The sequence below is a fragment of the Bombina bombina genome, chromosome 12 (genome assembly GCF_027579735.1).
Source record: "Bombina bombina isolate aBomBom1 chromosome 12, aBomBom1.pri, whole genome shotgun sequence".
Taxonomy (NCBI): domain Eukaryota; kingdom Metazoa; phylum Chordata; class Amphibia; order Anura; family Bombinatoridae; genus Bombina; species Bombina bombina.
Window position 1 is genome coordinate 75,266,356 of NC_069510.1, and position 15,869 is coordinate 75,282,224.

General features: G+C 37.4%; 1 protein-coding gene across 2 annotated transcripts in view; it reads left to right on the forward strand.

Annotated features, from left to right (window-relative positions):
- The window catches only part of LOC128642788 (multidrug and toxin extrusion protein 1-like), a 676,487-nt gene that overhangs the window by 148,645 nt on the left and 511,973 nt on the right, over window positions 1-15,869 (forward strand). For both annotated transcript variants that reach the window (XM_053695585.1, XM_053695586.1), the window contains exons 3-4: window positions 11,664-11,765; window positions 13,375-13,443. In XM_053695585.1, coding sequence (XP_053551560.1) covers window positions 11,664-11,765; window positions 13,375-13,443 — 171 coding nt within the window. The remainder of the gene's footprint in view (window positions 1-11,663; window positions 11,766-13,374; window positions 13,444-15,869) is intronic.

A 15,869-nucleotide genomic window follows, 5' to 3' on the forward strand; every position in this document is an offset into this window, starting at 1 on the left:
ATGTTGCTGCATATGTTGCCTCCTGCTCAGTTTGTGCACAGAATAAGGCTCATCGATGTCTTCCTGTGTGTCTTCTTCAACCTATTGCTAATGGTGAGCGTCCTTGGACACATCTTTCCATGGACTTCATTGTCAAGCTCCCTGTTTATAATGGCAATACACCTCCCCACAACAGTAAAACCCACCACCCACACAACCAAACCCCCCATTTAGCTATTTTTCAGCCCAAAGTCTCTAACCTAAAATTAACACCCACCCAATAAACCCTTAAAAAACCTAACACTAACCCCGATGATCCACTTACAGTTTTCGAAGAGCGGACATCCATCCTCATCCAAGCGGCAGAAGTCCTTAGCGAAGCCGGCAGAAGTCTTTATCCAAGCAGGCTTCATGCAGACGGCATCTTCTATCTTCATCCATCCAGGGCGGAGCGGCTCAATCTTCAAGACATCCGGCGCGGAGCATCCTCTTCTTCCGACGTCTCTTGAAGAATGAAGTTTCCTTTAAATGACGTCATCCAAGATGGCGTCTCTTACATTCTGATAGGCTGATAGAATTCTATCAGGCAATCGGAATTAAAGGTGAAAAAATCCTATTGGTTGTTGCAATCAGCTAATAGGATTGAGCTTGTATTCTATTGGCTATTTGGAATAGCCAATAGAATTTGAGCTCAATCCTATTGGCTGATTGGATCAGCCAATAGGATGAAAGCTCAATCCTATTGGCTGATTGCAACAGTCAATAGGATTGTTTCACCTTTAATTCCAATTGGCTGATAGAATTCTATCAGCCAATCGGAATGTAAGAGACACCATCTTGGATGACGTCATTTAAAGGAAACTTCATTCTTCAAGAGACGTCGGAAGAAGAGGATGCTCCGCGCTGGATGTCTTGAAGATGGAGCCGCTCCACGCCGGATGGATGAAGATAGAAGATGCCATCTGGATGAAGACTTCTGCCGGCTTGGATGTCGGCCCGCTTGGATGAAGACTTCTGCCGGCTTCGCTGAGGACTTCTGCCGCTTGGATGAGGATGGATGTCCGCTCTTCAAAAAATGTAAGTGGATTTTCGGGGGGTTAGTGTTAGGTTTTCTTAAGGGTTTATTGAGTGGGTTTTAATTTTAGGTTATGGACTTTGGGCTGAAAAAGAGCTAAATGCCCTTTTAAGGGCATTGCCCATACAAATGCCCTTTTCAGGGCAATGGGGAGCTTAGGTTTTTTAGATAGGTATTTATTTGGGGGGTTTGGTTGTGTGGGTGGTTGGTTTTACTGTTGGGGGGTAGTTGTATTTTATTTTACAGGTAAAAGAGCTGATTTCTTTGGGGCAATGAGCCACAAAAGGCCCTTTTAAGGATCATTGATAGTTTATTGTAGGCTAGTTTTTTTTTTATTTTGATAGGGCTATTATATTAGGTGTAATTGGTTTAAAAAATTGATAATTTATTTTTTATTTTGTGTAACTTAGTGTTTATTATTTTATTTAACAGTGTTTTTTATTTTGTGTAACTTAGTTGTTATTTTTTGTAACATCGTAATTTTTTTTTTTTTACGTTTCAAAATGTTTATTGAAAGCAAAACAATTACATAAAATTAACATGCAAAACAAAATAAGTTACATCTTTGAATCGTTTTGCATCTGAATTATTAAGAGGGGCATGATGGGAGGGAGTGGGAAGATAGGGGGTAATCAAATATGGTTACAATAGATACAAGGATGAGCATATTATACAAATCAACAAATAATTCCTTATTACACCGATACATTTTTGCATAGGTTCATCAATTCTGTGCCTTTTGAGTTAAGTGCTTTTGTTTGTAAATAACATTCCCACATAGAGAGCATTTGAGCGTATGTGTCCATATTTTTATTTTTCATATAATAGTATTCCTCTAGTGAGAGTGTACGATGACATTCTGATTGCCACTGTACGAGGGAGGGAATTTTATCTGACTTCCAATTCCTAGCTAGCATAATTTTAAAGCTGTTGCTTAGTATGAAAAATATTTTTTTAGATGGAGTGGGTAGTTTATTCAAATTGAAGAGCCATACACAGGGATCAAGGGGGGTAGGTACACCTAAAATTGTGCTGGCCTCCTGCGCTATCTCATTCCATACGGGAGATATTTTACTACATTGCCACCAGATATGGGACATATGGCACTCAGCTGAACCACATCTCCAGCATTGTGCCGATTTGAGTTTGTAAATTTTTTTACACCTCTCCGGGGTTAAATACCATCTCTGCAGAATCTTTGTATTAAGTTCGATGAATTTGCAGGAGATTGAGGTTTTTTTAATGTTGTTAAAAATTTGTAAGGCATCTGTATATGTAATTTCTATACATAGTTCGGAGTTCCATCTGTCCATATAGTATGGAAGCAATCCGTGTGGTTGTTGTGATAAGAGTGAGTGTGTGATAGACAGTGCATGTCTGGTTGGGGTGTTTTTATGACAGAGGGATTCAAAAGATGTCATTGATCTGGTCATGTTATTTGCTTGTGGGTGGGATGTAATATAGGAGTGACATTGTCTATAGAAAAGCCAGTCTTTGAATACAATAAAACCTGTAGAAACCAGTTCATCTATTGAGGGGGAGTGCTGTTCACTTCACATATGATAAATCTGCAAGGATCTAAGAGGGGTACCTATAAGCTTTGGCGTTAGTGAGAGCCCTGGGTGGAATTCGATGTTGTGCGTTAGGGGTGTTAGCGGGGAAAATTTAGAGGATATCTTGGGGTATTCAATCAGTATTTTGTCCCATATTTTGAATGTTTCTAAAATACTTTATGAAGGAAGCTTTAGAAATTTATTGCGGTCTTTTGGTACCCAGCATAGCTGGCCTAAGTGTTGAGTCTGGGATATGTCATGTTCTAGTTGAACCCATACGTTATCGTTAAGGTTAGTATGCAAGTCTATAATTCACTGCAAGAAGGTAGCTTGTCTATACCTATGAGAGTCCACCTATGGTAATGGGCAAAAGCATTATTTTTTTGCTGATTCTTGCCCTGTTGTTAAACCAGATAAAGTCTAAAATGTTTAACTGTAAGGTATTCATGAAGCTTGACGGGAGTGGGATGGGCAAAGTCTGAAAAAGAAAAAACAAAGAGAAAAGAGCGCCCAAACGCATCTAAGTGCAGACTGTCTGTATAATATTTATTAACACATAAATCTCACAATAAGAAATACACTCACAATTTAAAAATTATAAACACGCAATGTATACAATCACCCAGTGGGTCTCTCCTTTCGTCCGGCTCCGGTAGCGTTGCGCGTGACGTCAGTGTCACGGCTGTGTATAGCTGTGTTAGCTTCTAGCCAATCAGGCGGTAACTTCCGTGATTTCCTTTTCCGTTATTGGCTAGTGGTCGCTGGTAGTATGAATGCTATCCCAATGTAGCGAATAGTCTCACTCACACAAGAGTATGTATCATAGGATCATAAATTGGCAATATAGATATGAAATATGACATATATCCTCGGCCCGCTATGTGTATTCACAAATCAGACCTACACAACAGATTGCGGCCTCACTGGATATATGTAACACAACAACTATTTAGGGCAGTGTGAAAACCCCCTAACTCCACTCGACGTACGTTTCGTTCCGTGCTGGAACTTTTTCAAGAGTGTTATAAATCTCTGACTTCCTGCCTTTTATGGGGAATGCCAGTTAACTGTTAACTATTTCAGTGCCTGACCTCAAACTTTGCTAGGAATGTAATACAAGTAAAAAGTGCAGCAATATGCTCTTATTTGTACTGCCTAAAAGAGGAATGTCAGTTTACTATTCACTGTTTTAGTGCCTGTCAACAAACTTTGCTAAACTTAAAATATATGTTAAAAGAGCAGCATTATACCATTATTTATACTGCATTATATACATTCATTTAAATACATGAATTTATAAAAATATAAACATAAAATATGTGTATATGATTACCTATGTACTTCATATAAAAAACACTAATATTGCTGTAAAATACATGGATCATCTAAAAACAAAACATAAAAAACATTTCCATTTAAATGCATAAATACATTAGATCATTAAAAAACATAAATATGTACTAAAAAACACTTATCTAGATATTCACACCTAATAGTACCCTAAGTTAAAAAGGCTTGTATGTCTAAATCGATATTTAACCCTTGTGGGTAAAGACAATCCAACTTTTTGATCCAGAAGGTTTCTCGTTGGCGTAATTTAAGCAGCCTATTGGTGTCCCATATATTAGGAGGGACCCATTCTATAATTTTAATTTCTATGTCCTTGGGATCACAATTATGCACTTGTTTAAAATGCTGAGAAACACTATGGGTTTCAAGCCCTTTGTCAATGTTATTTAGGTGTTCCCTGAAACGATATTTTATTTTTCTCTTTGTTCTACCTACATAGATATAATTACATTTACACTTAAGTTGGTATATCACATGGGTACTCATACAGGTACACTTATCCTTATTGAGAAACTTTTTGGAATTGTCAAAATTTTCAATCACATTGTGGTTCTTCGGTATGTGGGGACACATTACACAATCTTTCTTTTTACATTTAAATGTACCTGTACTCATTCCCCAATCCAACATCTTCACTGGTGGTTTACGCCTGAGTTTACTAGGGGCTAAAATGTTTTTTAAATCCCTATTTTTCCTAAACACCATTTCTGGCTTTTCACCCAGTGTGTTCTTTAGGATGGGGTCTAGTTGTAATACCTTCCAATGTTTGTTTAATATATCCTTAATCTTATAATGTTGGTTGTTATATTTAGTTATAAATAAAGGATTTTTATTTTCCAATACATGATGTTTAGTAGTTTTCTTACTGTTTATTTTATCTAGTAAGTGTTTTCTATCCATCTCGTCCACTTTATTTTTCATTGTACAAAGGAGTTCGCTATTATAACCTTTATCTAAAAAATTTTTAGTTAGAATCTCGGCTTCATAATTATAGTAATTTACATTAGTACAGTTGCGCTTGATGCGCTGATACTGTCCGAGAGGTATATTGTTTTTCCACCGCTTAAGGTGGCCACTTTCAGCATTTAATAATCCATTTCTATCAGTTTCTTTTCTAAAGTTCTTTACTGCTATTTTGTTATTATCCACAAAAAGTGTTAGATCCAAGAAACTGATATCCGTCTTTGATTGTGTATATGTAAATTCTAGATTATAGTCATTATGGATCATGTGTTCTATAAATCTCTCTATTTCTTGGGATCCCCCCTCCCAAATGATTATAATATCATCTATATATCTGTAATACATATATATATTGGACAGATACGGATTATTGTTCCATATTTTTAATTCCTCATAATTGGACATGTATAGATTCGCATACGATGGGGCAAAGGTCGTCCCCATCGCAGTCCCCTGTGTTTGTTTATAAAATTTGTCTTCAAATAAAAAATAGTTATGGGAGAGGATAAACTGAATGGAATCAGAAATGAACTTTGATTGGACCTCGGATATGTTCCCTTTTCTGCATTCATCTTTAATTACTGTTACACCCTTGCTGTTTGGTATACTGGTGTACAATGCTGATACATCGCATGTCACCCAACTAAAGTTTGGCCTCCATTCTTTTCCTTCAAATTTACTAATTACATCCACAGTATCTCTAATGTAAGATGGTATTACTTTGACTAAGGGTTGCAGAAAATAATCAATGTATTTTGACATGTTATCGCACAAAGACCCAATGCCTGATACTATGGGTCTGCCAGGTGGTTCCCTAGCATTTTTGTGCATCTTCGGTAAATGATAGAAGCATGCCACCTTAGGGCATGCTTCGTATAAATATGCAAATTCATTTTGATTTAATATTCCATCTTGTTTAGCCTTACATAGAAAATCAAATATTTCTTTCTTGTAATTTTGGGTAGGATTAAACATTAAAGGTTGATATGTATCTTTGTTGCTTAACAATTTATATGCCTCCTTCAAATAGTCACCTCTGTTTTGGACGACCAATCCCCCCCCCCCCTTGTCTGCATTCCTATAGACTACATCATAGTCCTCAGTTGAGTTTTAAGGGAGGCTCTTTCTTCTTTGGTTAGATTGTCATTTTTAAATTTCCTTCCATATGATAATTTGTTAATATCCTCACAAACTAGTTTATTAAAATTTTTTATAAACTCACTCTGCATATTCTGTCTGAAAAAGGTAGAGGAGCCTAGGGAGAATATTCATTTTAATAACGTTAATAACGTTAATTCTCCCTACCCAGGAGATATGTTTTTTTTTCCAAGAGGAAAGATCTGTGATTATCTTCGATAGAAGAAGTTTATGGTTCAGGGCAACAAGTTGGTCCGGGGTTGGGGTTAGATAAATGCCCAGGTATTTGATATATATATTTGATATAGTCTGCCATCGGAATGGACATATTAGCTTGATTGGGTCTATTTCTACTAAGGGGATATTGATGTTCATAATTTCCGACTTGTTTTTATTAATCAGAAAGTTAGACACAGTTCCAAATTCATCTAACTGATGGAGTATATGGGGTATGGTGGTTAGGGGGTTTGTGATACAAAACAAGACATCATCTGCGTATAGCATTATTTTGTGGTGCAACTTTTGAATTTGTATGCCCATTATCTGGGGATGGTTACGGACTTTGTGAGCTAATGCTTCTATTACGCAGGCAAATAAGAGTGGGGAAAGGGGGCAGCCCTGTCTGGTACCGTTTGTAATGTTAAAAGGGGCTGATAGGGTGCCGTTTACACGGACTCTAGCTGTAGGGGTGGTGTACATAGCAAAAACCCGATCTGTGAATTCTTGCCCCAGACCTATTTTTAGGGTACCGCTCTCAGAAACTGCCAGCCAATGCGGTCAAATGCTTTTTCCGCGTTGGTCGACAGAACCAAGAGCGGTATGTTTTTGTGAGTGGCATATTCTATCAATTGGGTGACCCTAATCGTGTTGTGCTTCGCTTCTCTAGTTGGCACAAAACCAACTTGATCTTTCCGATCAGCTGTGGTAGTACAGTGTTTAGTCTTATTGCGAGAATCTTGGCATAAATTTTTAGATCTGTATTTAAGAGGGAAATTGGTCTATAATTTTCTACACATTCGGGGTTTTTCCCAGGTTTCGGTATGATGGATATAAATGCTTCTAGGGTCCGTATAGGGAAAGGGTTATCTGGTGTTATTGAATTAAAGAAAGTTAATAAGTGTGGAGAAAGAATGTCTGCATATTTCTTGTAAAAATAATTAGTATAACCGCCTGGGCCTGGAGCTTTATCAGAGGGGAGGTCTTTTATAGTTTTTCGGATCTCTAATAGAGTAAAGGGCCGTTGGAGAAAGGTTTGTTGTTCCTTCGTTATTACAGGGAATTTAATATCTGATAAGAAGTGTTCGATATGGGGTGCATTGTTATCTGGAGTAAGTAAGTGCGTGTTCGGGAGTTTTGCAGTTAGATTGTACAGTTGGTCATAGTAAGAGCGGAAAGATTCAGCTATGTTAGAGGTGTCATAGTGTGTTTTGTTAGCGGTTCTTATCTTAAGGATATATGTTGGATGTACGTTTCAGTTTGCGAGCGAAAAGCCTACTGCATCTGTTGTCTCCCTCATAGAATGATTGTTTAAGTTTAAAGGCTAGCCTTTTACACTATTTATCTAGAAGATTTGTTGTTGTTTGTTTACTGTCCTGTAAAGCTTTAGCTAATTGGATGTCGGTGGGCTTTTTTTTTAGCTGAGTTTCCAACTCATTCATCTTGTACAAGGAGTCTTGTAACAAGAGTCTTTGTTGTTTTTTATAATGAGATTGTATACTCATTAATTCCCCATGTATTGTTACTTTTATGTGCTTCCCAAATGTTCTGAAATGCTGGCACTGAGCTAAGATTAAAATCAAAGTATTCTTCTATATATTTTTGTATTTTATCAGTGTATTGTGGAAGATCTAACAATTCTTTGTTGAGTTTCCAAATGTAAGTTGAGGGGGAGGCTGAGGGCCAATGAATTATGCATGATACCATGGAGTGGTCAGACCAGGACGATGGAAGAATAGAAGACTGTGTAGCTAATGATAATGTGGTGACATCTGTTAGGATGTAATCTATACAGGTATAGCGTTAATGTGGGTGTGAGAAAAAAGTAAAATCCTCCATCTCAGGATGGTGTATTCTCCACACATCATGTACAGCATTCCTTTCTTAATTAAAATTCCAACTCCATTAGTTTTGCAGCTATTTGAGGAATAATATGAGGGGCCAAACTTATAAAAAAAGGTTTTGGGTTCTTGGCCTTTTAAAAAAAATGGGACTCTTGTAAGAATATTAGGTCACCTCCTTTACTTTTGATGTCTCGTATGACACTATTCCTTTTGTGCGGGTTGTTTAAGCCCTTTGCATTTATTGACAAAAAAGATATCAATCTGTTGTTCTTTGTGGTCTGGATCATTGTGTGTTATGTTTAATGAAGCTCAATGAAATAACATAAATGACAACAAGAGTTTGACAATATCCTGGTTCTACTTGGCTTTCAGTTAGGCCCTGAATAGAAAGAAAGTAAGAGCAAATACAGTGTGTATCCATAAACATACCTTGCATGTACATCCCAAAATGAACCGTTATTTTCATATAGTAACCGTTAGGGTTAGGATAGATAACTAAGGGGGGGGGGGGTGGTAAGAAACCATAAGGATGACTGAAATTACTTTCATTTCAGTCTGAGGTTCTACAACAGGAAGGACATAAATATTGTAAACAAAATAACAGTGTAAACAGTTACGATGAGGGTTGTAAACTTAAACCTTCAAATATAAATATTAATAACCTTTTTAAGTTGAGATAATGGTGATATGGCGACCTAAGCGTAATTTTAATTTATCACCATGAGTAAGCTATATAGTGTAAAGTAAACTATATATTGACAACATTAATAACCAAAAATGCATTTTAAACAGTAAAGAGGCACAACAGCAACAGTCCGTTTAGTGCAAAGATAAGATCTCACCAACTGTAGACATTAAGGGAGGGTCCCGCATTAGTTAGTCTCTATACGAGGCTGAAGAAGTGTTTAGATTTTCTTTTCGCTTTTTTTTAAGTGATTGGACTTTATTCCACGTTGTTTTCTGAATTCTTGAGAGTTGTGTGTGTAGAGTAGATGGTTGAGGTCTATCTGAGGAAGATGGAGGTCCCGGAGGTTTCAAAGGGATTCCCAATCCTTTAGAGAGTTTGTCGAAATCCTGAATACCCTTATAGATGAATGTTGTTCCCTCATAAGGGACAATTAGGCTAAATGGGAACCACCAGCGATATTTGATGTTTCTATCTTGCAGTATAGAGGTGATAAAACGAGCTTCCCTTCGTTTTTGAATAGTACTAGGGCATAGGTCTGGGTATATTTGTAAGTCATGATCAAAGTATGAGATCGTATGAGAGGATCTTGCTTTCTGCCAAATAGCTTCTCTGTCGTTGAATCTGAGAAATTTGAGAATGATGTCTCTGGGAGGAGCATTTGGAGGTGGTGGGGGTCGGAGGGATCTGTGGGCTCTTTCAATTTCCCATGGTGGGGCTTGTTGGTCACCTGTTATCTGGCGAAAAAGGCCTTGTAAATATTCCATCAGATCAGCCAATTTTATTGCTTCTGGGATCCCCCTAATACGGAGATTACTCCTCCAACCCCTATTCTCTAAATCTTCTATTTTTTCAATTTGTGCCTCATGTGTATTGGTTTGGTTATATAATAAACTGACTGCTTCAGAAGTTGTGTCCTGTGTTTCTTCAATTTCTACTATTCTCTCGCCCATCTCTGTCATATCTTTTCGCAGTGTGGTTAACTCTTTTGTTATAAGAGATTTGAGTGATTCAAAGTCTTCTGTTGATGGGAGCTTAGCAATATCCTTCTTAAACTGGATTAGGTAATCTGGTGATGATAGAGGGTCAGCAGGGGCAGTATGTTCTGAAGTATCTGTGTCCTGTGTATCAGGTGTGTTAGCCTGGAAAAAGGAGCTGACCAGTGTATTAGCTTGAATCTGGCTTTTAGAATTTTTGAGCCCTTTATTTTTATGCTTTGACGCCATTTTATCTATGTTTGTGCAAAAAGGAAAATCACAGTTCTGTATATTAAGATCGTTATTTGGGCCCTGAAACCCCAATCTTCTAGTGGTGCTGCTGTTATTGCTTCTTGTGTCTGTCTTAGAGTACTGACATGTCGAATCTGGATCCTTACAGGTGTGATTTTAATATAAGGCAGTATGTTAATTAACATGCTGTGTTGAGAGAGTTTGTGTCACATATTTAGTAGATCACTACTGTTCTCATAGCCGCAAAAATAGTGTATGTGTTTACTTGTTGCTTAAATTACTTGTCACTGTTTTGTGGCGATACCTCTTTGTAGTTAGGCACATTCTAAGCCTGTTATGGCCTCCTTACTGGGCTTCGTTGCATTCTTAGAGGTCTTATAAGTCGGCTCACATGGCGCTGCAACTTTACTCCGTAGTCGCAAGTGGTCCAATATGGCGGCGGCGCGATTTTCTGCGGCTGAATTAGGTTACTTTGCGAATGAATCCGTTCACTCACAGCTGCAGCGTTATGATCCTCAGGTACTCTAGATGTTGAGCCACTGATTTATGCAGCTGTAAGGTGTTTAACACCGGTTTTAGAAAAGGCTTGTCCTGCTGCTGTACCGGAGCTGTTTGACTACGCAGCCATTTGCCTGCCCGGCCAAGCTCCGCCTGTAGCTTCCTAATTTTTAATTGTAGATTTAAATAACTTGAGTAAGGTTAGGGTTTAAAATATGTAATATAGTTATTTAATTGTTAGTTTAATGTAATTTTAGTATAATAGTTAGGGTAGATTAATTATTAGTTTAATATAGTTTAATGTAATTTTAGTATAATAGTTAGGGTAGATTAATTAATAGTTTAATATAGTTTAATGTAATTTTAGTATAATAGGGTAGGGTAATTGTTTAATATAGTTTAATTTAATTCTAAAGGTAAGTTTAAATTTATTATAAGATAGGGATGAGTTAATATTTAATGTAAAGTTAGCGGCTTGTTAGGTTTAGGGGTTAAATAGTTTATGGCAATGTGGGGGCTGGCAGTTTAGGGGTTAATAGGTTTAGTTAGTGGTAATGATGTGAGAGGCCAGGGGTTTAGGGGTTAATTTGTTTATTTAGTTCCGGCAGCGTCCGGAAGTGGCGGGATAGGGGTTAATAACTTTATTAGAGTTGTGGTGGGCTCCAGGAGGGCGGAATAGGGGTTAATACATTTATTTAGTTGCCGCGGGATAGGGGTTAATATATTTATTTACTTGCGGCGGGGTCCGGGAGCAGCAGGATAGGGGTTAAACATTTTACTATAGTGGCGATGTTTAGACACAGGATATAAATAAAGTTGGGAAAAAGCCGAATAGCAGCGAGATCGATGACTGCTAGTTAACAACAGTCCGCTGCTCATCGTCCTGTACTTGGTTTGCAGCTTTTTGACAGATTTTTTTATAAATATGGAGAGCGTATTCAGGTCCGCGGTGTTAAGCGAGCGTATTGGTGCCGTTGAATGCAGCATAGTTGACAGCTTGATAATTCGGCCTCAGAGTCTACATGATCTGTAAAGACTTTTTTAGGTTATTACAGATAGCTTTTTAAGATAGTAGGCTAGCTATGTATAGTAATGATTCAGCACAATGTCTAACTGTTTTTTATGTCTGTGCAGTTCCTTTCAGAGCTCATGGTCTTCATGATAAGTATAGTGAGCTCCATATTCTGCGGACACCTGGGGAAGGTGGAACTGGATGCTGTATCTCTGGCAATTGCGGTATGTTCTGAGTGATCTAATGACAATGACTATTGACAATTCTAGACTAGATTTGCATCCCTAGGCTATGGCACCTGCACACTATATATAAGATAAATACTGGCAAAGTATTGGCCGGCTTTAGTTCCCTACTCTTTTTCATAAAGTGAAACCAAGGACAATGTAACCCCATTCAGAACTACTCAGACCCAGACCTTAAAGAGACACTGAACCCATTTTTTCTTTCATTATTCAGATAGAGTATGACATTTTAAGTTACTTTATAATTTTGGGTTCAGCACCATGGATAGCGCTTGTTTATTGGAGGCTTAAATTTACCCACCAATAAGCAAGCATAACCCAGGTTCTCAAACAAAAAAGGGCCGGCTCCTATGCATCACATTCCTGCTTTTTAAATAAACATAGCAAGAAAACAAAGAAAAATTGATAATAGGAGTAAATTAGAAAGCTGCTTAAAATTGCATGCTCCATCTGAATCATGAAAGAAAAATGTTGGGTTTAATGTTCCTTTAAACAACTCAACATTGCCTACAAAGTGCCTTGACTCTACCTGAACTACTTTGCCCATAAACCAGACATGACTGTGTCTCAGGTTGCTCTTTTACATACCCTGATTTCACAAGCTTTGTTCTGTTATACAAATTCACAGACCTATACCACTGACACTCCTTACATGGGCTCCCCAGAGGTAAATATATTAGGAAAAGTATCAGTATGGTTTACTGCTATCAATACCCATAGGCAAATGCTAATTAGATAGTACTCAAATTTTCAACACAGGTGAACGTTATGATGTCACTATTTTTCTAGGCCTTTAAAATATTCTTTTATCAATACAGCCTCTAACAATATCTGAAAGTTAAAGGGACACTGAACCCAAATTTTTTATTTTGCGATTCAGATAGAGCATACAATTTTAAGCAACTTTCTAATTTACTCCTATTATCAAATTTTCTTCATTCTCTTGGTATCTTTATTTGAAATGCAAGAATGTAAGTTTAGATGCCAGCCCATTTTTGGTGAACACACTGTGTTGTTCTTGCTGATTGGTAGATAAATTCACAAACCAATAAACAAGTGCTTTCCATGGTTCTGAACCAAAAAAATAGCTTAAATGCATTCTTTTTCAAATAAAGAAAGCAAGAGAACGAAGAAAAAATTATAATAGGAGTAAATTAGAAAGTTGCTTAAAATTGCAAGCTCTAATCACGAAAGAAGAAAATTGGGTTCAGTGTCCCTTTAAGTGTGCAGAAAACAGAATATAAAATAGTAGTGCGTTATGTAGTTTTAGCACTGAACTAGCCAGACGGGTGACCCTATTACAGAAGAAGCCCCTGGGCACCTGCTTGCATTGCTTTGTGGCAATTCAACTCACTTGACATAAAAAAACTTGGAAGTAAGGCATTGCTTCCATTCTCCTGTAGTGCACAATAAACTGTTTAAAATGATCCTCCATATGGAGGTATTTTTTAAAAGGACATTCAACACATAATTTAATTAACATAAATTTATTAAAATATAACATAATTGGTACTATACATTTATTGTTTACTTTGCCTACTTTTGCTGTAAAACGCCTCTGAGAACAAACCAGTTTTTCCATTTGCAGGTTATAAACATTACTGGTGTTGCTGTCGGGATGGGATTAGCAGGCGCCTGCGACACTTTGATATCACAGGTAGGTTAGATATGTTTTGTTCTGCTGTAAACAGATCTACCATTAATAAAATACAGGAAGTGACAATCAGTTTCTTTCTTAAATCTCCATTACATTTGTGATATGTTTCATTACACTTAGTAAAAACGAAAAACAACAACCGCTTTGCAATGTATTTTCATTATTTGTTTTGTCTGCTTATTCTATGCTTTACCAGTGCTGTGGAATTTGATTAAACAAATAAACAATAATTATAATTTACAACTGATTTATATAGGTGAGAGTCCACGATCCATTAATCCTGGGAACTACTCTTCCCCAACCCTAGGAGGAGGCAAAGATTCCTAAAAAGAGCTCTATGAAGCCCCTCCCATCTCATAGGAACCTCAGTATAACATATAGCCAAGCAAAATGAAGTAGGAAAAGGAAGAAGTCAAAAATAAAAAGATCAGGGAAAAAAGATGTGGTCAAGAAAAAACCAACAGCCAATAGGAGCTCTAATCCTATTGACTGATTGAAATCTTTCAGTCAATAGGAATGCAAGGGACGCTAACTTGGATGACGTCACTTGCATTGAAGTTCCAGTTTACTGTGGCGACCGTACGAAGAGGATGCTCTGCCCCGGATGTCTTCAGGATGGACCCGCTCCATGCCGGATTGATGAAGATAGAAGATGCCGTCTGGATGAAGACTTCTTGCCGACTGGATGAGGACTTCTCCGGCTGGATGAAGATGGAAGAGGCCGTCTGGATGAAGACTTCTTGCCACCTGGATGATGACTTCTCCGGCTCCGGATGGATTCTTCAAGTGGGACTTCAAGAACTGTAAGTGGATCGTTGGGGGTTAGTGTTAGGTTTTTTTTAAGTTTTTTTTGGGGTGGGTTTTTTTTTTAGATTAGGGTCTGGGAATGTAAAAGAGCTAAATGCCCTTTTAAGGGCAATGCCCATACAAATGCCTTTTTCAGGGCAATGGGGAGCTTAGGTTATTTTAGATTTGGGGGGTTGGTTGTTTGGGTGGTGGGTTTTACTGTTGGTGGGGGTTTGTATTTTTTTACAGGTAAAAGAGCTGATATTTTTGGAGCAATGACCCACAAAAGGCCCTTTTAAGGGCCATTGGTAGTTTATTGTAGGCTAGGGTTTTTTTTTTATTTGGGGGGGCTTTTTATTTTGATAGTGCTATTAGATTAGGTGTAATTCTTTTTTATTTTTGATAATGTATGGGTAGATTACGAGTTTTGAGGTAAGCTAAAAAGCAGCGTTAACAGGTGCTAACGCTTTTTTTTTACTCCCGCTGGTATTACAAGTCTTGCAGGTTTAGGGGCACCACACAATTTTTTGGCCTTACCACAAAACGACTCACGTAAACTTCGTAAAGTCTTTTTTCTATGGGAATTCCATAGGGTCGGTATTACAAGTCTGTCCTGGGAGGCCAAAAAGTGAGCGATACACCCTATCCTGTCAAGTTTCCTACCGCATTTTAAAGTCAGTAGTTATGAGTTTTACACTACAACGCGGTAGCATAAAACTCATAACTAAAGTGCTAAAAAGTACACTAACACCCATAAACTACCTATTAACCCCTAAACCTCCTGCATCGCCAACACTAAAATAAAATTTTGACCCCTGATCTGCTGCTCCGGACATCGCCGCCACTAGAATAAACATATTAACCCCTAAACCGCCGCACTCCGCCTTGCAAACACTAGTTAAATAATATTAACCCCTAATCTGCTGTCCCTAACATCTCCGCCGCCCACATTAAACTTATTAACCCCTAATCTGCCACCCCTAACATCGCCGCAACCTATCTACATTTATTAACCTCTAATCTGCCGCCCTTAACATCGCCGCAACCTACCTACATTTATAAACCCTTAATCTGCCGCCCCTAACATTTCCACAACCTACCGACATTTATTAACCCCTAATCTGCTGCTCCGGACACCGCTGCCACCTACATTATACCTATATTATACTTAATAACCCCTAATCTGATGCCCCCAACGTCACCGCCACTATTCTAAATTTATTAACCCCTAAATCTAAGTATAACCCTAACCCTAACACCCCCTAACTTAAATATAATTTAAATAAATCTAAATAAAATTACTATCATTAACTAAATTATTCCTATTTAAAACTAAATACTTACCTATAAAATAAACCCTAAGCTAGCTACAATATAACTAGTAGTTACATTGTAGCTAGCTTAGGGTTTATTTTTATTTTACAGGCAAGTTAGTATTTATTTTAACTAGGTAGAATAGTTATTAAATAGCTATTAACTATTTATTAACTACCTAGCTAAAATAAAGACAAATTTACCTGTAAAATAAAACCTAACCTATGTTACACTAACACCTAACACTACCCTACAATTAAATAAATTAACTAAATTAAAAACAATTAAATAAATTAAATTATCTAAATCACAAAAGAAAACAAACA